Source organism: Rissa tridactyla, chromosome 4 (genome assembly GCF_028500815.1).
Source record: "Rissa tridactyla isolate bRisTri1 chromosome 4, bRisTri1.patW.cur.20221130, whole genome shotgun sequence".
In the NCBI taxonomy this organism is placed as follows: Eukaryota; Metazoa; Chordata; class Aves; order Charadriiformes; family Laridae; genus Rissa; species Rissa tridactyla.
The window spans coordinates 14,054,973-14,081,886 of NC_071469.1; the positions used below are offsets into that span (position 1 = coordinate 14,054,973).

The 26,914-nt window shown below is 46.8% G+C and overlaps 1 protein-coding gene across 4 annotated transcripts in view; it reads left to right on the forward strand.

Moving 5' to 3' along the window:
* Positions 1-22,132, forward strand: part of LMO1 (LIM domain only 1) — a 63,143-nt gene extending 41,011 nt beyond the window's left edge. For all 4 annotated transcript variants that reach the window (XM_054201194.1, XM_054201193.1, XM_054201195.1 and 1 more), the window contains exons 2-4: positions 5,573-5,786; positions 17,209-17,334; positions 21,682-22,132. In XM_054201194.1, coding sequence (XP_054057169.1) covers positions 5,573-5,786; positions 17,209-17,334; positions 21,682-21,787 — 446 coding nt within the window. In that variant the 3' untranslated portion in view covers positions 21,788-22,132. The remainder of the gene's footprint in view (positions 1-5,572; positions 5,787-17,208; positions 17,335-21,681) is intronic.
* The last annotated feature ends 4,782 nt before the right edge of the window (positions 22,133-26,914 follow it).

The window sequence follows — 26,914 nt, forward strand, 5'->3', positions numbered from 1 at the left end:
TAAAGAGTGTTGATGCTAGAAATAAACATTTTTCCCCTCAAGTGGAACTCTGAAACCTAGACTCAATCGCCCAACTGCCCAAACACTAGTCTTTAAACCAGAATTGCTTTTAGCACTGGAATGCTGCATCCCTATAATAATCACTTATATAAATTAAAAACAAAACAAAACAAAAAAACAACCCCACACCTGTTAAAAAAAAAAAAAAAAAAAGAAGAGAGAAGAAAGAAGTCTAACATAAGCCTAAAATAATTGTGGTCCTTGGCAGAGGGGTTGTTCAGAAATATGGTAATGGTGTCGGAAAGGCACTGCTCAAGCAAGAATCTGCGGTGGAGAATAAAACCATAATTCCAGTACTGCGTTGTGCAAGGTGCTGTACAACAGCATAGGAAGCACTGCTCCGGAGTGGTTGTCACAAACCTTTCAGAGAGTAGATGTATTTTGTGTGTGTGTAGTTAACTGCTTTGTTGTTGAACAAGCTTTTATGGTAAAAGTAGCCAATCTGAGAAAAAGTTGTGGGGTTTTTTGGGTTTTTTTTATTAAAAAAACCCCAACAACTCCAAAAAACCCAACCAAAAAACTTGCAGAGGGAAAGAGTTAAAGCCATCTGCCTGAAAGCATTGTGTAAAACATACACACAATGTTGGGGAAATAAGCCAATTATGTGTGCTTCACAGGAGGTGGGGGACTGACCTTTGTGTATAATTAGTTCTTTTATTTAAAGCAAAGATTTTGAATAGAATAACTAATTAGCTGTCATAAATGGCAAATTGAAGATTTTGGCCAGATTCCTTGGGGAGTGTGGGAGGACGTCCCTCCTCCCACCCCGTACTGTACGCTCTGGCTCTCCTCATTAGGGTTGTTTTTAGTTCTCTGCAGTGGTAATGAGGAGTGCAGTGGCGGCACTTCTCGGAGCCCCCTCTAACAAGGCATGAAATGCAGGTGGAGGAGAACCGCCTTCGGCTCCTGCCGCTCTCGCTCGGCACAGGGGGGTGTAGCGGAGGGTTGGGTGGGAGAGGGGGAAGCCAAGGGGGGCTGCGGGAAGTCGGAGGGGGGTCTGAAAAGTCCTGGTGATATCACCTGTGTTTTATGCTCTGGACTTGACTGTATAAAATACAGGCAAGCTGCAAAGCCTTGAGGCATATATCATTAGCTAGCAGTCCCGCATTACTCTCTCAGACCAATTAACCTTTAGAGTTGCATTAAAGAAATTAGGTGGTGAACTTCCATGCTTTCAGAGGGGACCAGTAGCTCTCTTGCAGACCAGAGCACTGTGGAGCCGTACGCCGTAGGACCATTGTAGATAACTGTTATTTAAAAGGTCTACCATTTATAAAAAGTTCCCAGGCTCGCTTGGAAACGAGACTTTATGAACAGTGCCCTTAGAGGAACTGCAGCTGATTGCCATGTGAATAGAAATATCAGTAAAATGGCTTAGAAAAATTTAGAGGTGTACTTAGTGGACACTTATGTTATAAAGTCAGCTGAATAATTTTACAGAAAGACCCCGACTGAGAAGATACGGGCTGATTAAAGCTAGTTTGTCCAACTGTGAAGAGACGTAAAGTTTAGATTACTCACTACAATAACAGCCTCTTTAGACACAGCCATAAATTTCAGTATGTCCAGAGGTGGTGTCTATAATTTTTTAATGTGCATTGGAGCTCCGAGCACTCAGAACAGGTTTTGTTTTGTATTTACCAGCAGCAAGTCTATTAAGTTGTAAAGGGCAAAGGAAGGGAGTGTAGGTAGCCAAAAATAGAAAGGCTTCATCTACTGTTTCTAAGAAAAGATAGCGATGGATGGCTAGCAACAGGAGATGAGAGAGCAACTTGATGGTACTTTCAGAATTTAGTAATCAATCAGCATTCCCTTTGCGATCACGTATTTAAATGGGTGAGTGTCCAGCTGTTAATTTTCCTACCTCCACAACCCTGCGTCTCATTTTCTAATCCTTGCCCACATGGAATTCTCCACACATGGAATTTGTCAAAGGTGAGCCCTTTGTTTCTTTGACAGCCCCGGTTAGACACCACATGCCCCTGATCAAACTGAACTAGGTATCTCGGCATTTTTTGGTAAGTACCGGGGCAAAGTTTACGTAGAGAAATGAAGCAGCGCCACGGTCTTGCAGTGGGGAAATTCCCCAAAAGAAAGAGCAGCTCTCCAGGCGGTTTCTGCCTGCAAAGTGCAGACTGCTTGGGGTTTGCTGGAAGGGGAGGCAGGAGGAGGAAAGTGGGGTTTGGTCTTGGCTGTATCCTCTCTCCGCAAGCCTCCGACCGTGAAAGGGGTTAAGCTTCTGAGGCGATGCTCTCTTGTTGCTGGGAAATGACATGGCAAGCGCGCGAGGAACCCTTGCTGATCAAGTTTGGCAGTTTCTGAAATTTTGTTTCACGCCTTGCCTGCTGTGTCAACTCACCAGCTAATTGCAGCTGCAACTTTCTGTAGTGGCGTGTGTGCTCCGTGCAGACCGGTTGGTTGGGATGTCGGAGGGAAGCCTCACAGACCAAAATGTAATTTCAAAACACTGAACCTGACCAGCAGAGGCTGACCTTGCTCGTTATTATCTGAGTGGGAATAGCAGCTTTGAACATCATATGATCTCTGAAATGGTACCTTTTTTCATTAGAAAGCCCCCTGCCGAACACTGACCAAATACATAGCGCTTTTCCTTCCTTAAGGTACTGTTTAAAAATATATATATCTGTTCCTTTGCTAGTTATTAGAAAAAATCAAAGTGTTACATTCCTCTTATTCGTGGAAGCCTCTTGTAAGACAACGGTGTGCTTGCACTACCGGGGAACTGAGATGGCCGCAGCGAGTGGGGGCTGCCAAGGCCACAGATGGAGAAAGAACCGCCACCACAGCCAGCCCACAGCTGTCCGGGCCAGCTTCCCACCTCAGGAGACCCTCCTAACCCACCAACCTGCCCTTACTGATCAAGCCAACCTCTCCTAATGGTCCAGCCGGGGTTTCATTCCTACACAACTGCCCATGGGCTCGACCATGCTGCTCTTACAGTGGACCTCTCGCCCTGGGTGAGGGCAGCTGTAACTCTGAAAGGGCACTGGTTTCAAAAGTTCCTGAGGGCCTTGGGAAGTCCCATCTGGCTGAAGATCTTCTGTTTCTGAATCACAGAGATGATCTCAAACCCCACCCATGCAGCAGTTTCCTTGCGAGGGGGTTTAAGGGGCTCTGGTTGTCTGGAATCTGCATTTTGAAATCTGCAGCGATTTCCAGATGCAGCATCCCCAAATGACCTAGATGAACCTTGCAAAAGAATTGTATGATGACCCCCCCCTTGTAAGAAATCCTCTTCTCCCTCTAAGGGTACAGAGCTCACATTTAGAGAGCCTGTTTGGGCGGTGGGTAATGACTCACTGGTGTCTAGGGCTCCTATCTTAAAATATAATTTGCACATCTAGGTCTTAGTTTTCATAGGCGCAAACCATTTTCTTTCATCACTGGTACTGTTCTTACACAGTTTGCAAATGCGAATTCACGTATGCGCCCTTCTCTGCCTCAGAATAAGACAGTCTCTTCTCAGGACGTGCTGTTTTCCTGGCGTGGAGTTGAAGAGGGCATGGGATGTGAAGGCTTGTAGTTTTCTTAAAAGAAATTACCCAGAAAGCAAAGCTTCTCTTTGCTCCCAAAATGTACTCTGGAAAAAAAAAAAGTGCTGTGTCCAAAACCATGGGGCCACTTCCCTCATCCTCGTAACTCTCACCAGGAGCACAGGACTTCTGCAGTCTCACCTCCAGCACCCTCGGTATAGTATATCACACTTCTGACGCATCCCTGTCTTCTCCCTCTTTCCAAACGTGCGGGTGTTTCTCTGTGGCAGCGTACGTAGAATTTCTCTCAGCAGCCTTAGGGGTTGCATATGTGGCAGTCAACCACAGATTTAAATTTTCGCTTAATTATTGCATATTGGTCACTGGCGTCAAAAGTTTGCTTGTATCGACTTTGCAAGCGGGTTTCGAGTGTGCCACAGCGAAGAGCAGGAGGGCTCTTTAAGCCTTAAGAGTTTTTGACTGTTACTTGACCTGTCTCCGTGCTGCTGAGACCACTTTGATAATAAATGGATCAATACCTTGCTGTTTGTGTAGAGGTGTCTTAAGTGCCATTGTCGTCTGCTTGCAGCTCTGACAAAGCAATTATTACTGTGGGAGTGGTGGGGTTTACATCTGCTGAGCATTAGCCGCTGTCGGGTCACCCTGGCTTTTAAGGAAAGCAGCAAATGTCACTTAATACAGTGGCACTGACTCGGTCCTCTCCGGTTAAGGGACTGTTAATAATTCCATTATCAAGCTGCTACTTTCTGGGACATCCGGCTCTTCCTACAGAAATGGTGGTTTAGCTTTATGTAAGAGTATATAACCAGTGACATCTGCTACTCTAGCCAGAGTGTCCCCTCTCATCATCTCTGCATTGGTTAAGCCCACGGCTTGCTCGTTACAGGCCCAGCATTGTCATTTTTAGTGATTGACACTAGTAAAAATAAAAATCGGTAACACAGTAAAATCAAGGCTCTAGAGAAAATGTGATTCTGGCATCTCAGTGAGTTCATTTCTGAATCTTTCATCATCTCCCGTCCCCTTCCTTCCCCACAGTACAATCCTTGTTTATTTTTCCACCTTTCCTGTTGATTCCATAAGATCCTCCCCTGCTTCCCTCTTAAACTGAGAAGGGCACTGGGCCTCACGCCCGTGTCAGTGCTCATCATGGGAGGCACTTGCTGCTTGGAGGAGAGGAAAAAGCTGGAGACAGCAGCGTGAGGAAGGTGGCCACGGCAAGTCTCCACCAGCCTAGTGACTCGAATGTCCTGTCACCACCTCACACCCAGCTAGCTCATGCTTGCTTTGCAGTCCCAGCAGGGGTTTCCAGGGAGGAAAAAACTCCTGGCTTCTTACCTCCTTCTCCAGTGGCACAAGGGGAGAAGGAAACCTCTGCTTTGCTTAAGGAGCCTGGCTTCACTAGTGGTAGAGGAGCACTGGTTGGGTCGTTCTCAGCAGTCCTCAAGGGCCTTTGAGTAATGTTTATTTCAGAGCGGCCCCTGGGCTGCTCTAGCTTTCACTGAGACCTCTGTGACCAGCGGGGGTCACAAGAGGGGAAAAACAGTGTCGTATTACATCTTTTTACACCCACTCCTCTCCTTACCCCATCAAGCTTGATCCAGCCAAGATGTTGGACTGGGGGTACATACAGCGGTGGCCCTTCTGATCTTTGTAATTGCCCGTGGCAGGTAATTAACAACACAAGGGTACTGGTAATGAGGGGAAAAGCAAATGTTGAAATGGCAGCCAGTTTATTCTGCTGCAAGATGTTAATTAAAAAAACGTCTGGTGCTTGGTGTCAGTCCTACCCTTAGGAAAAAAGGGTTCCTGCAAGTGTCACACTCCCGTTTACCCCATGACAGCAGATGAAGTTTGAATTCCTTTGGCTCTCAGCTTCTTGCAATGTGAACTCCTTCTAATGAAACCAGCAGCAGTATTTGCTCATAGGTCTACCCCAAATGCAGGCAACCTGTTTTTGGATATCTTCTAAACAAAAGGCTTTGTTTGCGTTGCAGGTGTGCCGATGTTATCCGTACAACCCAAAGGGAAGCAGAAGGGCTGTGCTGGCTGCAACCGGAAGATCAAGGACCGGTACCTGCTGAAGGCTCTGGATAAGTATTGGCATGAAGACTGTCTAAAGTGTGCCTGCTGCGACTGTCGTCTTGGAGAGGTTGGATCAACTCTTTACACAAAAGCAAATCTCATTCTTTGCCGCAGAGATTACCTGAGGTAAATAGAGGAACGTACTGTGGGCTCCTCCCAGAGCCTGTCCGTGCGCCGCCAGCTGCTTGTCTTTCTAAACCTCTGCTACAAAAACACGTACTTGTGCGTGGTCAGCCCTGCCCAGAAGCGGGTGGCGTTTCTTCCTCTGTCTAAGCATGGCTTTTTATTTGCACTTAATGGATTTTGTAGTCAGGGAGTTGGAATCCTGTTTTTAGGTCAAGGTAAAGGGAGGAGGGCATGACTTAACTCGTTATTACAAAACAACAAGAACAAACAGTGCTTGCTTAGAAAATTAGTAAAAGAATGTTAATTCTTGCGTATCATTGATGGTATACTCCTGCATATTGACTGAGACCTGACCAAACCCTCACCTTCTTTTTTTTTTTTTTTTTTTTTTTTTTAGTGATAGCTTTTAGATGTTTTCTAGTGCTTATATTGAGTAAGGTTCCTCCCAAGGGGCTCTTGTCTCTTCCCTAAGTAAACAGAGCAAAACATTCCAAAATTACAGATCAACTTCAAAAAAATCTTTCTTCATGAGGAAGTCTGCAGAGACCATCACTGACTCTGAGTTAGCACTACCCTGTCTGCATGTGTCTGCAATACACAACAACACAGGGGATTTTTTATTTGGTGTGTATGGGGGTTTTGTACAAAATACTTTATATAAACACAAATGAATTTTAATAAGACAGCAGGCCTAATGCAAACATTCTTATGAGGGTCACACTGCAAAACACTCTGAGTTTTGCTTTGTTTTTCCTTTGGAAGAATGCACTTGATCGCCAGCTAATGTGTGGGTTTTCTTTTTTTTTTTTCCTAAAGCACCGATAGCGTTTCCTATGCAGCCTCAACCAGCAAACACATCTGAAGCAAAAGAAAAACACCGCGCTGTTTTAAGATAGGGAGGTAAAATGCCATCTAACCTTGTGGTGTCCAGAGGCTGGCTAGATTGGTCTCAATGATCAGATGCTTCATGTGTTTCAATGTAAAGCATATTCCTGAAAATCTTTAGTAAATATTTTCTTAGTAAACTTGAACGAACAGGTTTCTCCTTCTAAAGATGAGAGAATAAGCACTGAGCCAAATGGAAGAAATACGTCTCTTAGCTGCCATATGGGAGCTGCCACCTTGCCTTGCAGCCAGGCAGCGTACAAGAACGTCCTGCCCACACGAGGATTTTTGCTCCCGTTTGAGCTGAAACTCTCCAGGGCACACAGGAAATGTCGCAGCTGAAATTATACCAGACAGGCAGCAGTCACAGGTCCACACCGGCTTAAGTGGGATGCGTCCCCAAAACATGTGAGGAGCAGCTTGGGTAAGGGTGGAACACATCTGAAAAGGAAAAGACGGGATAAGCAGCCTTTGGAAAGGTGGAAAGCATGCCGTGAGGAAAGAGTTAACTATTTTCACTATCACAAAATAATTTTTGTACCTTGCTTAAGTCTGAGTATTTACTAATGCCACACTTGCTCTGGAAGTATCCTTAACCCTGTCTGTGCTAAGATGAAAAAAATGAGCTCCAGAAGGTTCTTTAACACAGAGTTTCCTAACCCCAAATTAGCACTTTGGTTCTTCAGTGACCCTCCTTCAGTTCAGCTGTACTCTTTCTGCATTGTGGACAAAATTCTGATGTGGCAATGGAGACTATAGCAGCTCTTGATCCTCCCTTGTTGAGGACTGCATAATTTCTTTTCATCAGAGTATCGCAATTGGGTCATGCTCGGTACTAATCACAAGGACCCCCAAAACCTCTCAGGAGAGCTTCTTCCAGGAATAGTCTTCCTTCCAGAAAGCAAAGGCTGCATTAGTTTCTGGAGTGTTTCTTGGTGCTTTATCTTGTTTATACTTCATTTTTTCTTTATCTTGTTTGCACCCAGCTTGCTGAGCGATTCAGGTCTTTCCATCAGTCATCCTCTTCTTCATTATTTATCACTTCTCTAGACTTTGTCATTTGTGCACTCGATAAACAGTGTTGTGTTTGGGTTGTTGGTTGGTTTTTTTTAATCTGGCCTGAAAGACAGATATTCAGCATTATTCTACGAGTTACAGAACCCTTCTAGAAATACTCAGCTGTGCAGTGATTCCCATTTGCATTTGCTTTTTGAGACCTATGAGCTACCCCATGTTTTGTCCATTTAATGAGCACTGTATTGATTTTGGTTTGTTCTGGTTTCATAACAAAAATAATGTGCGGCATCAAATCAGACACGTTAAAGTGCTGAAGGAGAGCAGTATTGATGCTGTTAGAACTTAGGAGAACCTTTTTATTACTGCAGTTGTAGAGCATTTCTTTCTTCCCTTGGTTTATCCTGAGAAAGCTGCTTTGAGGTGGAAAAGCTCAATCTGTGATCTTCTCATTGGCCCCCAGATGGCACAACTTTCTGGGGCACAGCAGAAGCCTGTGCTAGAGATAGGAAAGAAGCCAGGAGTTGCAGATCCCAGGAAATGGCCCGCGTCCCATCTTTGAGAAGAGAGGACAATTCATGTCATGAAATGTGGAAGGCAACGGTTGGGGCTAGTGTTTGACTGTGTCCATGCAGCTTCAGTCACGACAGCAGTTAAGCGTAGTCTCTGAAACAAACTTGTTCTGTGTCTGAAAGGGGTCTCGTAGCCCCTCTGCCTCCACTTGTTGGGTTAGAATAATCCCCAACCCACCACGGGGGGAGTCTGTTGCTGTTAAGTTGTGGAGGGAAGGCTTATGTGGCCTTTACTTGACACATATCTCCCCTATCTGAATTTAGTCCATTATAGCAGCTTTGACCACTAGAAATATTTCTTGTTTCTTGTTGGGAAGAGTAATATAAATGTCATATCCCAGGAAACTTGACCAAGGCTAGGGTAGGAAGGAGTAACATTAATTCTGTAACACAGTTGTGAACTAGCCTTCAGCTGTTTAGCCGGCTTTACAGCTGTGATGTTTTGTGTTCTTGCTAATAAGTAAATTTAGGTTTATACTGTTATTTGGGGGTTCTGCTGAACTCCTGGGTTCTGTTCTGCTGCTGCTAAAAAAGCCTTTCAGGGTCCTAGGTTAGGAATAAGGGTATTGCTATGGAGTCCCATATTTTATGGAAGTATAAAGCTATTTTTTTTTTACTTTAAAACATTTTCTGTTACCTTCTACACATAATATTTCTTCATCTCTCAATTTTAACTATCAGTTCTATTAATAGAAGGAACTAAAGTTGCCATCACCGTCTCCTCCACTGTCTGTTCCCTCCTGGTAATTTGAGTTTTTCTTCTTGGAGAATTACCCATTCCCATCATTATATAATTCCTTCACTTCAGTAGTTTTAGAGCCTCTATCCACATCTTTTTTTTTCCTCATTAAACAACTCACAGTATTTGTTCTACTAGTCAAATTTTAGCAGAATTCATTCCTAAAAATAAGTTTTCATACTTCACACTGTACTCGTACCATAAAGGGAATATTTTATCTAGAGGACAGTCAAAGGAATTTATTGTCGGCCACTTCCTCTGTATGCCTTTGAATAAGAACAGGGTGAATATTGCACTGATATTTAGTAGGTCAACCATCATGCAAAAAATTAAAAGCTAGACAGATTCTGCACCCATAAATGTAAATACATGCATCTTTGATATCTGAAGTTTGAAAGGAATATTGCTGTGTAATGACCAGGAGGAAAACTGGTGTTTCATAATCTCTTTATAGACCAACGTTTCTTGGAATTTGCCCGTGAGCTGATGGTGTCATTTAGGAATAGGTGCTTCGTGACCTGGAGAGACGTGCTTTCCCCTTCCGTTGCTCAGTCTCTATGGACGAGCCTGCAGCAGACACGTTCCTGCCCGGGGCTGCAAAGACCCAACCATTACCACCCAAGCTCCTGCTTGCCTCGTCACCGCGGAGGCAGCAACATATAGGTGCTTACCTATAGACAGAAGGGGCTCCTGGAATATTTTGGGCAGCTTAGAAATTCGGCTGAAGTGGCGGCTCATTTGCAGGTCTGGGACCCTGCTTGTGCCACCCCTCCTGCAGGCGGGTGTTGGGGACAGGGATGATCTTCTGTACTTCTGTCATCGGCGTGGGGCAGAGTGCTGGGACAGGAGCACAGCTGGCCCCCGCCCTGCTCCGCCAATGTTCCTTTGGAGCCGGCTTTGTCCAAGGTGTTGGCAGCGCGGTGGGCTGCCCGCCACGTGCGCTGGTCCTCTGTGGGTTTTTAGAAGAAATCGTTCAAACGGATTTCAGGAGCTGCTAGCAGACCATAGCCTGATCATTTGTTTCAAAAGATAAACTGTCGTCATTGCTTGTGAAGGAACATTTGTTAACCTTCACATTTCATAAAACACTTTCTTGCTCATTTTTTAATCATGAAAGATGAAATTGGATCTCGAGTTGTTATCCTTGCGGTATCACCTCAGTCTCCAGCTGTGTCTAGATGTATCTTTCGATACATTTCGTCTGAGCAAATAGATTTACCATTTGTTTCATAATCACAGTTCCAGCTTTCCTACCTCTAATTATTTTTGATAAGCAAATGCTATTGAAGAAACAGCTTCTGGGACAGAGAAGCTTAGCGTGCGGCTCGGATGGCTCCTTGCAGCCCCCACACAGCGATGTGTGTTTGTTCCTAGGCGTAATTAAACATTCACCAAGCTCTGGTTCACAGGGACGGTTTGGGTGTTGCATCAGGAATTCCCGCGAGGAACTGACAACTTAAATTTCACTGTGAAGTGCTGATGAAGAACGTGATTTTTCCTTTTTACTCGGCATGGTGCCCTCACACAAGCAAAGGCGAGCCAGGCTCACTTTGACAGGAGCAGAACTGTCACTTCTGCATGTTTGATATGCTGGTGTTGGGAAAGTTTTTCATCGTTTAAACTGATTAGGGCCTTAATTAGACTCCAAAGAAAGCTCAAAACTTGCATTAAAAAATGATGGCAAATCAGTAAGATAGAGCGGCTCTCCGGGAGGCCCTGATGCCGCTCTCAGTGGATTTCATGGAAGTTCTTTTCATCCGACTTCTCACATGTTTTGATTGGTGCCACAGTCTCAGCACAGCATCGGTGCCTTGGGCGGTCGGAGCAGCCCTGTGCACCCCGTCGGAGGGACGGAGACGTCCCGGCAGGACTGCCATCCCCTGCCGCTGACACCCCTTGGCACTGTTTGTATCATGGAGGCTTGAACTCCACCCTGGGCAACTCCTAGTCCACACGGGCCAGCTGCCCGGTACTGAGGTTTTCAGTTGCTGGATACTGGCTTTTGCTCTGCTCCGAATGCCCCAGCGGGTTCATTCTGTTGGTGAATCACTTTGGGAGCCCTTTAGATGAAGTGTTCTGTGTCTGGCAAATGTGCAGGCTTTGATTTGGTTGTGGGATATGCACAAATACGGGCACCCTGCTCTCTGGCGCGGGAGGACACAGGCAAATACCCCGCTTCTGGTGGGCTCCCCCACGTTGGTGACGAAGGCCCTAAGCCAGACATTTAAAGCACGGTTGGACGTGTAAGCACAAGTCTCCAGGAGCTGAAAAGTGCATGTTGAAACTAGCAGAATTTAAGTTAAGCTACCAGAGACATCAGTAATGCTCTGAAGGTAGCTTCAACCTGCAGAAGCTGCAACACCTTTGAAGCAGCAAGGAGAGTCTTTGGGAATTTTTTCCTCCAGAGAAGTGTAGTGTGCAGGCAGGCACTGTGAGCATGCCCTGCCTGCTTTTCAAGTGACACGTTCCGCGTGGGGAGGAGAGGTATAAATGCAGTGTGGCTGAACAACTGCTATCTGCTCAGAGCCTAAAAATTTTGCAAAATTGAAGTGCTGCGCTTGCATCGCAACAGGGAGCAACTTGCTTGCTATGTAGGATACCCTCGCTTGGTATCTCTGTAGATTAAGGAGGATTAATTAGGCTCAAAATGCAGTGTGTCTTGGCAACATTGCTGTGCTTTGTAATGTTAAAGCAGAGACTTTTTTTCTCCGTAGTAGCTGGTCCAGGAGTTTCTCACAGCCCGTGCCTTTCAGGATAAACAAACAATGCTTGGCTTGTTCACTTGCTTTTTCCCTCCTTTTTTTTTTTTTCCTTCTCCATAGCCTCCCAGGGAGGAGGAAAGCTTATGGGGAGGACTTCTTCCTGGCTGTGGTATACTAGCATGCCTCTGGCACTTTCAACCTTGCAGTTTTCTGGCTGCTGTTTTCAAACTCCCCTGAGAGGATGTTGTTGCACGTGTGTTCAACAGTGCCAGCGACAGCCAAGGTGGGTTTTAAGGTCGGTGGCTTCAGTTATACTGTAAGGAAGGCTGGGGCAGGGCAGGAGGACTTGGACTTCTACCTACGAAGAGTCCCAGCCCCACTGTAAACATCTTCTGAAAGTATGGAGGGAGAGACCAAAGAAGTAAAAATAAGTGAACACTCAGATGAGTTCTTCAACTGAAAACAGATGCCCTTGAGCAACCTTGAAGTTTATGCCCAGTAATCTCTGAACTAGTGCGGTCACTTGACCAGAGGGCTTTTTTGTACTGCGCTGGTTCAGCTCCTCCCGTTATGCTATCCATGAATGCCAAACCCTTTGGCATGCGAGATGTAAATTCTTTGGGATTGAACATGAAGGCTTCACGAGAGGACAGCTTGACCAACTTCATTAGTATGAAAATGCATTCCCTTTCCTTCAGCTGCCGTGACTTCCCACTGCAGCACTGACGACGCTGTCCTGGATAGGAAGGTGCGCCAGCTAGTGTGTATTTACCATGCTGAAACGCCTATCGCTAAGGCTTTCTCTGAATATTTCACAAACACTGATTACAGGGAAGTTGGGAACCTCGAGTCTGAGGTTGCTTTTAAGCTTATTCTTTTTATCTTTTTAAGTAACGATCAGGTTTTCCCTTGCAATTATTGGCACATCCAGTGCTTTGGTCAAATCAGACTTGTAGCTCAGCGTATTTCTAATATCCACAGATGGGAAAAATACTGATTGCAAGCTGTTAAGAGCCGTCCTCACTGGAAAACTAGTTGTTGGTTTGTTGCAAATAGTAGGGGCAAAACCTTTTCTTTTCAGGATGATGAGGTTCAGGTGCGTAAAGCAATTTGTCTTCTACAGCAGATCCTATAGGAAATAAATGGCAGCAGACATATAGGGAAGGTGTATGGAAAAACCTGTTTCACCTACTAGCCAGAGAGGATATGACCATGGGGTTTGATAGCTCTTCAAAAACTTTTATATCCAGATAATCTGGGTATACAAATATAGAGAGAAATATGTAGCTGTACATAATACCTACAAATATAGGTATTTATCTGTAGGTAAGTGTTTAGTCCTCTTCCAACTCCTAATTCTTTCCTTTCAGCATTGACAAAGCCTCGTTTTGGGGGAATTATCAGTCTCAACTCAGCTGTTTAATTTTGAACATGTCTTGTTCTTGTGTTGTTTAAAGAAAAATCTGATTGACACTCCCGACCTGTCCTTTCTGTACCACTCATTATTTATATGTGCCTGTCCTGGTTGCTTTTTTTTTTTGGTCTCCTGTGAAGTCAACAGCTCCAAAATTTTCACTCTCTGCGGAGGGAAGGTTTTCTTCCTTTCTTGATTGCAAACTGCTAGCTAGTCAGACACCAGACTAGAGACGAGAAGAAATGGGGACTCTCTCTTTGTAGGCAATGACTAAAACAGATTGTTGTTTCTAGTGGTGACAGAAATAGGCAATCAGGTTCTCAGTTTAGCCACTCCGCGCATTTTGGTCAGAGAAGGAAAAATCTGTTGAAAGGTGCTAAACTTAATGTGTTCATATGAGAAGTTTCTTCCTGTTTTCCCTGTAGTAAGGACCCTTTACCATTCTTTTTTCCCCCCAAAACCTGCAGGGTGCTGTTGACTTTACTATAGTTTGAATTAACTTCAGGTGTATTGACGGAGCTGGTGAGGTCTGGATCATCGTGCAGAAGACTACCCTTTAGCCCTGACCGGACTACATAAAAAGCATCCTTCAACTGTTGCTACCGCTTCCAGGAGCGCTCCCTTCTTTCCCCATTAATTCATTTGCATTCACTGCTGCTCCTGTATGCCAATTAGCTTTAATTTCTGCTATACACACTGACATCAATGGCCAATGAGAACAGCACGTAGCGGGGTTTTTAGTGTGCCTATAAACTACAGAAAATTGTCCTTGGACAAACTCCTGCTTTTAGACTGGCTGACAACAATAGACATGGTTAAGTTCAGGCTAAGAGCCATTAAACATAATTACTACCACAGGGTAAAAGTTTAATTGTGCTAAATTTTAAATCTGCATAGTCTATGCTTATTTACAAGCTGGCTAGGTCTTCCTGTTACATAAGGGGAAATAAATCTGTACTTAAAAATTGTTGCGTTTTAACTTCAAAGGGAGATGGAGGGGGGGGGGAAAGAAAAAAGAGTTTTTTAGGAGAAGCAAAACAACTCCAAACTGAAACCTTTCTGTATTTCCAGCTTCTTTTATGCCAATGGCTCCAAGCTGGTAAGTAGCTGCCGAGCATCTTCTGATAGGTTTTTCTAATGCGCTTCAACTTTGTGTGCGTGAATGTGCGAGAGAGTATTGCATCTGTTATGAATGTGTCTGGGGGACAGAATGCAGATCGGTTTGTTCGTGTGGGGTTATTTTAAATTTAACCACAGATGGGGCTCCTTGTCTTCTCTCCCTCCTCCAGTAATGTTAAGCTCCCCACCTCAAAAAGTTTCAGCGCAAGTAGCTTCTGGGTAAATAGGTAGCAGAGGTGGCAGGTTTTTTAACAAGCAAACACAAAAGGCAAAAATCCGTGTTCACTTTGCTTTTTCTTCCAGCAGATTAAAAAAAATAATAATAATCACGTTCACTGAGCTACAAGTTACAGCGTTATTTTTAGAAGCGTGGTGAATATACAGGGCTCTTAAATCACTCCCTGAAAAGCAGATTAAAATTAGGAAGTGCTAGAATAAGTGTGAAATGTTCATCTGTTGGGAAAGGGAGGGTATGGAGGACTGTGAAACTTGATAGAAGAGAAAAAGCTTAGCACACTGACTAGCTGGAAGCTACGTTTATGTAGATATTAGAAGGCAACATGATTTCAGCTGGACAGAACATAAGCTTCAGATCTTATGCAAACAGTCAAAGCTGTTTAACAATTGGTTTACCCCCAAACCCCCTGAAAGGAGACAGGTGAATACGATGCCAAATACATTTTTCATGTTTCTTAAGCTAACTGTTTAAATAGTTAAGTGAACATCTGTCCAAATTTCCCCATCATTTCCATTTAGAAAAGTCTCCTATTTGAAGGCTGAAGAAAAGCGCCTGCTTAACAATGCAAATGGTGCTGTCTGGGGCCCCTTTATTTTGTTTAATCTAGATTGAGCTCCACACAACTGTGATGCTAATGAATAATGGATATTTTATACTTGTGCATGTAGCAGTGCTGGGCACAGAGCAAATCTAGGATTAACCTCCCTCTTTCCCTGCCTAACACGTATTGGACTCATTTTTTGAGTTTGCTGTGACTTGGGTACTCTAAAAACGGATGCCTGGTCTTATGGAAAATGGCAAAACCCCAACAAAAGCTGTCAGGTTTTGCTATGGCCAAGTGCGGTACCGTAGAAGGGGGCAGCTCGCTGGGGGAAGGAGGGAGGGAGGGAGGGAGGGATGTCTGTATTAATGGCTTGATTTGTGAGCGGGTGCTGAATGAGAGCCAGGGCGTTTCGAGGTGGAGACCTGTTCACTTTTCAGTGCCACGTTATTTCAGTCCCGTCTGCTGGCATCAGGCAGCCGAGCACCGTGCTCAGCTGCCTCCCCTGCCTGCGGGAGCAGGAGCAAGCCAGGGCCAGCTTGCAGGGGGAAAGGGGCTGCCCCGTTACCCATTGCATGGCCCGAGTTTGCCAGTGCGAACTACAGAGCTGGGATTTTACTCTGCCTTTCAGCCCTGATACGATGGATCTTAAAGGAAAAAATTTTGGTCCTCCCGTCGCGATTTTTCTGTCCTGCCCCATTATAACACAAGTGTTTCCGTCTGGTTTGTGTTGTTTAACTTTCAGGAAAAATATAGTGCTTTTTCTTCATAGGAAGTCTTGGGGTTTTCCAGCCGGGCGTAATGAAAGACCACTGATACCGCTTCTAATGAAAAACAAAGGTAGCTTTTTTTTTTATATAGCTGAAGAGCAAGCTGACTGCGGTAACACAGCGCTGTGGGCGGCTGGGAGAGTTGTGTGGAGGTTTCTATAACATCGCTGGGCATTTTAATTCACAATTACTGGCCAGTAATAATTAGTATTGATTAGCTTGGCAAATTGCAGGTTTAGAAATTGGTTATAGATTTTCCTGATGCTTCTCATCCTGCCTGTTGTGGAATCAGCCAGAACCAATGGCTTGAAACAAACCGCGAGCCCAAATCTGTCTGCGGGCAGTGACGCGTTGCACACGCGGAGCTAATGGTCAGCAGGAACCGTACGTCTTGAGGCTCGTCGCCCCAAGAATACGATTTTTATCATCTCCTAAGCAAAGTAGCTAGCCACATGCGTATTGACCACAGTCTCGGGTGAAACTTGGTTTTGTCGGCCTGTTGATTCGTGCCCCAGCGGGTTCGTGTGGCTTTAACGCCGCAGTGGCGTGCTGCCCCTGGCTCGCGCAGGGGTCTGCGGGGACATCTCGGAGAAGGGGGCCAGGGGAAGGATGCTGCAGTCTTGGTTGAGTCCCCCGGCGGGAGCTGTAACAGCAGCAGACATCTGGGGAGACAGATAGTGAAAGCCAAGATGAAAATGGCAAAGCTTCCAGTGCTGAAGGGCTGTCCTCGAGGACAGGGGAGCTGAAGTGGAACGGCTGAGCATGCTGTTCGGGTCTCGGTGGAAGGGCTTAGCTGGCTCCCGGGAGGGACGGGGGGGGGCGGGAGGAGGGGGGCGCAGCCAGGGGAGGAGGGCTTGCTCTCCGAGACGCCTTGCAAAATGCTGTTGTACTCGTCGGGAGAGAAATTGTCCTTTTTTAGCTTTAAACAGCAGGTCAGCGAGGTTCTTCCTGAGCTGTATTACGGCGCTGCCGGCCGGGGTTGGCAAAGTTTGCCAGGTCTTCTGCGTCTTGCTGCGAGGTGGCCAGCCCACCCCGCTCCGTTGGGTGGTGGCCGAGCGCAGACAGGGCAAGCACACGCGGAGGAGGACGAGAGGCTCCGAGCACCTGCCCCACCGCTGCGGGGAGGCAGATAGTTTTTGACTGAAATTTTGTGAGCCCCAAAATAGCGCTCTAAGTGTTTAATGCTTTTCTCCATTAGACAGCAAATTAGCCCTAGGCTCGCAAACCAAATGAAGTTTCATCTCGGCAATTGGAGCCTGCTCACCAGGCAGTTTTATCCCAAGTTCCCGCACACTGGTTGGTCAGCGAAATGGAGACTGCAACTTCTATTTATTGGTGCAATACAGTATTTGATACTGCTAATTACACTTAATTAGTCCTTCCACCATTTAATTAAAATGGCTTCTAATGATTGTGCTTCTTTGGCAGGCTCTTTGGTACCACCGGGAATTGTGCTGCCTGCAGTAAACTGATCCCTGCCTTTGAGATGGTGATGAGGGCCAGAGATAATGTTTACCATTTGGACTGCTTTGCCTGTCAGCTCTGCAACCAGCGGTGAGGACACGGTTATTATACACACAAACACAAACTAATTTATACCTTTGCCTGCAAAATAGGGGAAACGTTTGATCCACGCTACCTGTCTGGGGCTCGCAGCCTGCTGGCGTGGCTTGGGTTGGTTTATTAGGCTGACCTGGGTGATGCACGTAAGTACCTGTAGCCCCTTTACTGCAAATCCCCTTGGAGCTGGTGGGAGTTGGGGGGGAGAATGGGGGCACACAGACTGCAGATCTGGCCACGGTTGTACACGGCACAGCTGCTGCTGAATAAAACAAGCCGCTTCAGCGTCCTTTCAGGATCTCCCCTCTTTGCAGAACACAGACGATGGAAACTGGACCTTCTCTGGCAAACTGACGTTATTTTGCTTAAATCAGGCCTCTGACAGGCTCAAAACTGGGGATGACAAAGAAGGAGGAGAAAGAGAAGGGACAGGAAGGAGAAAAAGACTCTAAATAAGCCCTTTCCAACACTAGGAGCAAATCCCTTTAGTTGTTGTGTAATTAATAGGGGATCTTGATGGTGTAATTTTGAGTGGGGCATGTGTATTTCTGCTGGGTTTTACCCAGTGGAAAATGCACATCAAGGAATATAATCAAGGGTCATGCACAAAGTTTTCGCTTAGGCTACCTGTAGCCAGCTGAGTTTGGGAGGGCTGTGAGAAATCTTCCCAGCACCCTGTATGTTGGTCACTGGAGGCAGAATGGAAGCCCACAAAGCCAGATGTGATACAGTCGCTTTCTGATACATCCATCCATCCATCCATCCTTGTCTGAGACAGGCCTGAAAGGACTTTGTGTTCTTACTGCTTGTCTAGTCGGGCTGTAGGGACTGCCCAGGGCCCAAGGGCTGTGCTGGGGTCCCTGTTCCGGCTTTGTGGTTGTGTTTCCCAAAGAAGAAACTAGGAGTCAATGCTTCATCCTGTGTGAAGGTGTGAGAGAGATGACAAAACTCATGGGAAGATGGAGAACCTAATTCCTTAAAGGTCAAGCTAAAAGCCTGACTTAAAAATTCATTGCTCACCCTAGAACAAAAGTCACGGTGGGATCTCTTTCATTAAGTAGTTGTACACAGTGCACGTGTGGATGAAAACCCCTGCCACCTTTCCCACTAAACTTAGGAGACCATACAAACTGGGGTCTGACTGTCCTTCCATGCCCTCTGACAGTGGCTTAGTTCATGGGGATGAATGGGGTTGTGGCTGGTTGGTGCCACGGCAGGGAAGAGGAAGAGCGGGCAAGCTGTTTGTAGCTCAGGTGGCTTTACTCAGTCAGGTTACTGAAGGCGGAGGCGGTGTTTGTTCAAGGTAGAAAACTCTCCTATTAATATTGGCGGTGTCCACAGGCCCGGTGGCAGCGCCGAGGCGGCAGTGACATCTAGTGGCTCCCAGCCTTGGGCTCCTTTCTAGAAGCCGTGCTAAATCTTTCAGTTGCCCACTCTTGTTTTGCCACTCTTGAACGTGTTCCTGCAACAGCCATGCTTCCCACTCAGCAGCGTGCGGACGTTGGCAGAGCTATTACGGGATGGTCTGTCTTCACACAGCTGAAATTGCTGGTTGGTTGCAGGGTCTGTCTCCAGAGTCTGCAGTGTTGCAGGGTGCTGCCAGGCTCGGCCCTCAGGCTCGGCTTTCTTCAGCCTGCCGATGGAGGCCGGGCAGGAGGGGGTTGCTCCCAGACTCCACGGGTGCTCCCAGACTCCACGGGTGCCCCCAGACTCCACGCTGATACTAGAGTTAGAGCATCTCTAATGTCCTTTCTGGCAGAGGCGAGTCACAGCTCTGGGCTGCACAGGCAGGAGTGCTGGGTTGGCCTTGGAGTCTGTAGAATTGAGTATTTGTCATCAAACCCCTACTTTACCCTAGCTCCTCTTGTGGAAAAGCCTAGTTTTCATTTTCAGGAATTTCTTTTAAATTTCACCCTTTATTACAAAGGCTCCAAAGTGCCTCACTCCCTCTCTTCTCTCTGCAATTGCTAACGCTGTTACTGCACTCAAGTGCGGTCCTTCTCTGCCCTTAAAATAACCTCCACGCGCTGCCCCTGCCTGGCAGGAAAGCCCAGGTAATCCCCCGCTTCTGGCAGAGTCACGCTTTGATGCACAAGGGATTTGCCCAGTTTGGAAAGAGCTGAGTTTTTCTGAAAGATGGGCTGAGTGGGCAGCGTGGAGCTATGTGTAGATTGTTATTTTTGTCTGAGATCAGAAAGCTACAAACTTTTATGACTTATCCTCTAGAGATTTTGGCCTGAAAGAGCAGGATGGCAGTGCTGCTCTAACAGACAACGTTGGAAGCTGAACCAAGAAGAGTGAGTTTAAGTAACCCTAACGTCAAAATTGCAGAGGTGGATGCCAAAACTATCTCTGAATCGGAAACCCCACCTCGTTCTTCATCTATGAAAAGATTTTTGATTGTGAAAACCTTTCGGTAGTTCTCTTCCAGCTTACTTGCCCTTCTGTAGCTAGACTCTGTGTAGAGTATTAAATCCATGAGAGTAAAATCTCTAATATTTTCACCGAGCGTGCAGTGTTTTCTTTAGCTCCAAAACATCAAGTTTGCAGCAAGTCCTACAAAGCTACTCATCCTACTGTGCTTTAAACTGTCATAAGGCCATCATTGCTGTCACAATACTGAATAAAAGCTGGTCACCGCCGTACTGGCTGATAGGTCAGCATTACAAGGGTTGCAGGAAATCCAGCTGCTTGGGTTTCCATTACCGAAACCCAAACCAGGTTTGGCAAGAGACAGCCATTGGGGATGCTGGTGGCAAGAGTAATTTTTGCCTTTCTCTTCCTGGAGATTTATATTGTAGTTAAGGTAGGAATAAGTAGCAAAAAGCAAGCAGCTGTCTTATTTAGAGTGAGTAAACCTACTGGTGGGGAAGGTGGTGTTAAGGAGTGTGTGTGCAGTACGGTTTTTAGCATAAAAGCCGTTACTTTAAATTGATATTAATTTTTAGCTTTTTAATATACAAAAAAGGTTGAATTTCAGAACTACGAAGGCATGTGCCACAGAGGGAAGAAGATGGAAGATCTCCAGTGAAATCACAAAAGTGAGAACCAATGCTCAGTTTTCTCTGGACTGACTTGGCAAATTAATCAGCTTATTTGCAGGTGTCCAGTTGGAGAAAACTTGCGCCCATGTCAGAATGATCAGTCCTGTTCTTGTAGCAGAAAATATTTTATGGAGCTGCTCTGCCCGGAACTGCCCAAGTTACAAATCTAGAAAGCGTTTTTGACAAGGAATAGGCGATGTCCCTGACAAAGCTCTGCCTGGGAGCAGAGGAAATGGATGGGCATTTGAGGTCTGCTGTGTCTCCTGAGGGTGGGGGTCATCTCCACTGATCTTCCTTCAAAGCCCATTAAATATTCGGCCTTGCCAGAAGCCGGTACCTACCTGTTCCTCTCGGTTCAGAGCTGCCTTTAGCACAGGGGCCGGGGTGATTCTGTGCTTCGGGGCCCTGGGGCTGATTTAAGCCTGGGCGCCTGGGGCAGGGAGGCGCAGTCCTGTGTTCTGGTCTGTCATTGCCCAGCTAGTGCCATGGACAAAAACCAGCCCCTGAATTGGGTGCGAAGAGTGTTATTTGTTATCTTAAGAAGTAAAGATTAGCTTCTGATTCTTGAGCAAGCAGGCAGGGTGGAAAAGGCTATTGGCTGTCAATTCACACCTCTCAGATCTTATATGTGGAACTTTTTTGACCTTAATGGTCAAATAAAATTGTTAAATATCACAAGCCTCTCTGTCAACTTCAAGACAAACAGAACAATTTACATGGTATATAGAGAGCAGTGCCCTTCACTCAATGAAGATAAAGGTTAGGAGTCCAGCCACCAGGAAATTTCTGTTTATTGTTCTGCACTGTACACAAGGGGGTGAGGAAGGACTTAATAGCCAGTCCTTGCCTGGAAATTAGTGTAAATACTGCCTCACCCGAGGGAACCGTGGAAATGTGGATACCAGCAAAAACTTCAAACACTCTCTGTGTAATATCGCCCGTTTGATTTCCCGGCTGTAGATCCAACACCTCTCATCTGCAGGGACAAATCCCTTAACCGCTCCCGGCGTCTTCCCGCCGCTGGCTTGGGACCCGGCAGAAAGTGGGACCTGCTTTTCCCGAGCTGCTTCGTACAACCGTGGCCTGGGAGCTGAGCATCACTGTGCCGGGGAAAGGGATGGCAAAACCCCAGGGAGCGTGCGGGAAGGGGAGCGGGGGGAGAAGCATGCAGGCTTTCCAGGGTCCTGGGTATCAAACTCTGGTCCCCAGAGTCGCCTTCAAACCCAATCTGCCTCAGATTCCCCCTGTTCTAACCTCTGTTCGTACTTACGCCCGTTAATTCTTTTTTATCTTCCAGGTTCTGTGTGGGAGACAAATTTTTCCTGAAGAACAACATGATCTTGTGTCAGATGGACTATGAGGAAGGGCAGCTGAACGGGAGCTTCGAGTCCCAGGTTCAATAGCAAACCCTGCTTCGCTGAAGCACTGTGGGATGGGCGCCCGGCCGCGCGAGCAGCGAGGGCGCCTGTCAGCTTGCCTGCAATATTTTTTTAATTCTTGGTCCAGAGAGGACTATATACATTGTAGTACTTTTTCCCCCCCAACACAAAGCAGTTACAATTTTAGATGTACAGTTGTGCCTGCTTAGCTGAGCACTGCATTGCCTGTATGTTTGTGAGTTTTTGGGGTCTGGGGGAGGGCTCTGTACAGTCTGTTTTCTGTATATAAACTGGAACATTTATTTTATGAAAAATGTAATGCAATTTTATTACTGGTGTGAATTAAAAATTATGAATGTTTCCTGGTCATCTTCGCTGTGGTTTGTTCCCCGTGCGGTTGAAAGCCTGTCTGTCCTGTGCTTGGTGTTGAGCAGGCTGTTGGAAATATACATGCAGCTCTCTGGAAGCTGCGTGAATAAAAACAGAGGCGGGAGATCCGGCGCGCAGACTGGGGGGAGAAGCGCTGCTGCAGAGTTAGACCTCTCTGCTTGAACCACGCGGAGACTTGTCTCCAAAACCCTGCTGCGCGGGAGGAAGGGAGCCGTGGTGGGGGGGGTGATGGCTGGGAACCCTCGGTGTCGCTGGTCCCACCGAGGCTGCTGTGCAGCGCTGAGCCCCCTGCCCGAGCCTCACCTCGCTTTTCACCTCTCTGAATTTAGACAGAGCGTTTCCGTGGCCAGGAGTGCCGGTTGGCCGGCTGATACGCCGTCTCCGGTCTGGACTGCGAGGAACAGGCTCCCTCCAGCCCTGCTAAGAGGTGCCCAGGCATTGATCAGAACATTAATTTCAAGTCTCTCATAGGCAGTGGGGTTTTCCTGCGGGGCATCGCTTCTCCAGGTCTGAGCTGCTGCAAGAGCTGATGTCAGGGTTCGAACGCGACCGGGTGCTGACGCAGCATCCCTTTCTGCAGCCCTTTTCGCTTACTCGATGCCAGGTGCTTTGACCTCCCGTGTAACAAAAGCGATCGGATTTGAAGCATCTCCCGTGGAAAACCTCTGAACTGTGTTCCTGCTGCGATGCTTTGTGCAATGATTTTCAAGGTTATGCAATTCATGTGCAACCCACTGGACTGTACCAAACACATTTCTTTGTACTGTGAGTGTCACTTTAATACAGCGCACCAGTGGCTGTAAAGGATGGCTGCAATTCTATTTATTTTGTCTTGCTTTTTCTTAGATTTACCCCGCTTTCCTCTAATAAATAGACACCAGGTACTGTTTTCCGAGGTGACTGCATCAGTTACTGGTCCTGGGTCACGTGTGCGTTCTCTGAATTGCAAATGCCACACGCAGTGCCGCTTGGTGCCACTCTGCCTGTTGCATGCAATGCTTTTATGTACGTCTAGGTTGAGTAATGGCTGAACAGAAGTAAAACACCACCAGGCACTTGGTGTGCTTCAAAATATTACCTGCCATCTGAAGCCACCTCAAACATGTGGGTTGATTGAGTGATTTTTCCTCATAAACAGATGTTTTGGGTTGGGAGACCCATTATGAAGTGTTTGGCCCCATGCCCCTTTTATTGCCATAAAAATGGTGTAGCAATTAAAAAGCCAACTGTAGCTGCCTATGGATAGGTGGTGTTTTAATTGTGATTCCATTTTAGTGCCTTTTGGGGTTGGGGGGGGCTGTATATTGAGAAACTGTAAAGTTGATGGTCTTGTAGAGGCTATTACAGGTGGCCACACTGGGGCTACCGAAGGAGCAGCTTGTTGCCCAAATATTTTGATTCCTTGCTTTGAAAGGGGCTGCCAGCCTGCTGCTGCCTGTGCTCCAGAGTGACGGGTACCCCCCTGACCGGGGGGTTTGCTGTAATTCAACACACAATGGCAGCACGTGGCTGTCGTCCCATGCTGAGGATGGGAGCAGTAAAACCAAACCAACCCAAAACCCCTCACCAAACAAGCTGGGGGGGTTACTCGCATTTAGTTCAGACTCTTAAGGAGAGTTTTGGCACCAGTTTAAAAACCCAAAAAGTCCTCCAGTCAATGGTACTTAAACCATTTTTTAGGGATTGTTTAAGAAAGCATTTTTTTTCTTGGCTTAGGTGGTCTCCTTGCTTCAGAAAAAAGGGAGGAAGAAAATGTAACTTTTTAGACCTGCTTGGCTTATGACAGCTAATGGCTCCACAGCTGCCACATCTCCCATACATCTCTGGGAAAGCCACAGAAATGTCACCCCAGAGGCAGGAGTGTGCTGGAGGAGGGGGCTGCTGGTGTGGGAAATCCCACTCTACCATTGGATGAATAAAAATGGCACTTGGTTGGTGTGAGCCAGGTCTTGCTGCGTGTGCGAGTCCCCCCACTGGCTCTGCAGGGGAGGCGTAGCTGAGCCGGGCACGTTCGGTTGCATCTGGGGACAGGGGTGGTTTGGGGCGGGGGGGGGGGGGGGGCTTTGATATGTGGCAATGCACCAGGCTGAGTCAGCAAACCCAGCAGAAGGCAGCCCAGGAACTTGGAGAAAAAAATGGTCACGGACTGGTAAATGGGACAAAATAACCAGTAAGTTGAAACAGCAACGGTAAGGTCTGGTCTCAGTAGCTGCCTTCTGTGTGGTGCTGGCAGCACGGCGATGTGGTCTAGAGCCAAGGATGGAAGAAACAACGGTTATCAACGTGGGAGCAGGGATGTTACTGGAACAACGTGAGTCTTCTCCTGGCGAGGGGTAAATGTCAGGGTGGTTTATTATGAGGGACTGAACCCCCATGATGAGCACCTCTACCAAGACACTGGGCCATGACTCACGTGTGATGGCACTTTGGTCATCTCGTTGTCTCCTTGCACTTCTTGCTGTGAAATGCAGGCAACGTTCCCCCACCGGGCTGCAGGGGCTTCATTTTTGATGGGCAGCCCTCTCGATTTGTCACTGTGGCTGTAGGTCGGATTCCTTACGCTTAGTGAGGAATTTCATGATGCTGTTTCATGCAAAAGCCCCGGCTGGTGGCTGAGGTGGGTGGGAGGAAAGCCTGGGACAGGGCACAGCTTCTTGCTGTTGAATGGGGGGCAGCGAATGTCCAGTTCTCTTATATTTAAAAAAAAAAAATACAAGGGAGAAGTTGTGCAGCATCTCTATCCTCCTTTTCTGTGTCTGCACAGCAGACAAGGTCCACCTGCCACAGCCCATGCCCCGGAGAGCACCGGAGGTGGGATTTCTTTAAAAATAAAAATCCCAGGAGGACAATGCAATCATGAATTTTTGTCTGAACGCTGCAAATTTGCTTAATAGAAACAAGTGCTGGAGTGCAGACCTGCTGTTGAATAATCACTTCCACTCTACGGAGCAGAGCACGGAAACCTTTTGATGGTGTTATAGTCATCACTTGGCATAAATATTCATTCAAGGAATCAGAGCAGAGTAAATGGCATTTTAGACTCTAATCATTTAGTATTAGCAGATAGCCTTTTTACTGCTAAAGATAACCACTGCTTAATCAGTTTAGTGACCACTGGCATACAGTATGACATTTAAGCTTGTGCCTCGGTCCCCGCGTTGAGGACACGGCTGCTGCTGACCCCTCTGCCCAAGTCTCCATTGCTCCCAAAGTCAGCTCGGCCGCTGCCAGCTGCCAACAGCACGCAACTGGCTTCAACTTCTGAATTATCTGCCATTTGCCTCCTTATCTCAGATCAAAGTCATATTTTAAGTTCATACTGCAAAGGTTAAAATCTAGAGCTTTTCCTCCCTTCTTTTTTTTTTTTTTTTTTTTTTTGTAGTTAGGGCTAATGGCTGATCACAGCACAGTCTGATTTTGAGATTAAAAACAAGCCAGTATTTAAAGGCAATCAAAATCTCAAACTTCTTCTCCATTCCTTGTTAATGCTGGTGTAATTGCTGCACAGATTCTGGCTCTTCCTCCCGTCTTAATTTTTTTGTTGCTGTTGCTGGTGCGTGCCTCTGTCTTTCAGAGGGATGTTATACTTCCCTGAGCAGCATTAGCACTATTGAGCACAGCACTATCGACAATCCAGCTCGCCCGACTCCATATCTTGCCAAACAAGTTAATCTAATATTAACAGCGGTTTGTTACCTCGTTGTTAGCTTAATTTACTTTACAAGAAATGCTATATTTGCATTTCATCCCTCTGTCGTTGGCTTGCGAGCGATGCTTCCCAATGCCAAGAAGGGATTGCTCGCAGTGTTGCGCGAGCCTCTCGGCGTGGCGTTGCCGCATGGAGGATGAGGGGGCCATCACCCCAACCAGCCATTTTCGCTAATTGGCTGGGGGGAACGGGGGGAGTTGGAAGGAGAATCTCGAAAGCCATAGAGCAGGTCCTGGAAATGCAATATTCAGAATAGCACAAATACCGCTGCTGCTCTTCCAGTAATATAGCTGAGTCGTAGACAGTAGTTTTCCCTGGTGGCAAACATATACAGTAAATGTCTTTAGTATGGAAATCCACAGACATATGGGCACAGCGGCAGACTTTTGCAACAACAATAACAGGTTCCTCAGGCTTTTAGGGGGTTCTCCCGTGCCTGGACTCGCTGAGGTTTCTCCGCCATCCTGGCGGGGCCCCACGACTCACTTCCAAATTGCTGGAGGGGGAACCATGAGCAAAGCCCTCCAAGCAATCGCTCAAAAGCCGCTTCCCCGAAGGACCCAGCTCCCGGCCCTCGGCAGCTCTCAGACAGGAAGGCTTTTCTCCCGCGGCCGCACGGAGCCACGCTGGCTGCGGGGATGGGAGGGGCGGTGGGACAGGGTGGGGACGTCTTGCAGTGGCAGTAGGTGACATCGGTGACTTGGTGCTCGGGGCTGATCCTCCCTAGGCTACGGGATGTGGTTGCTGGAAATGGCGATGGGGCTTTCCCTAGTTTGGCTTTTGTGAGTGTTACATTCTGGCCTAATTCTTGATTAGCTCGCTATGTGCTGCGTTTCTAAGCCCCGTCCCTCTTCATTGGGCGCGGGCTTTCCACATGCCCTAGAGGTTGCTCCCTTCCGCTGCTCCAGCCAGCGAGTGGCAGAGTTGCCTGCACTTGAGTGTGTAATATTGTTTCCAAAAGGGAAGGGACAGCAGCAGGGTGATATCACTCAACCCATCCCCTCACCCCACTGTGTCACCACCCCACATCCCCATGTCCCCAAAAATGGGCC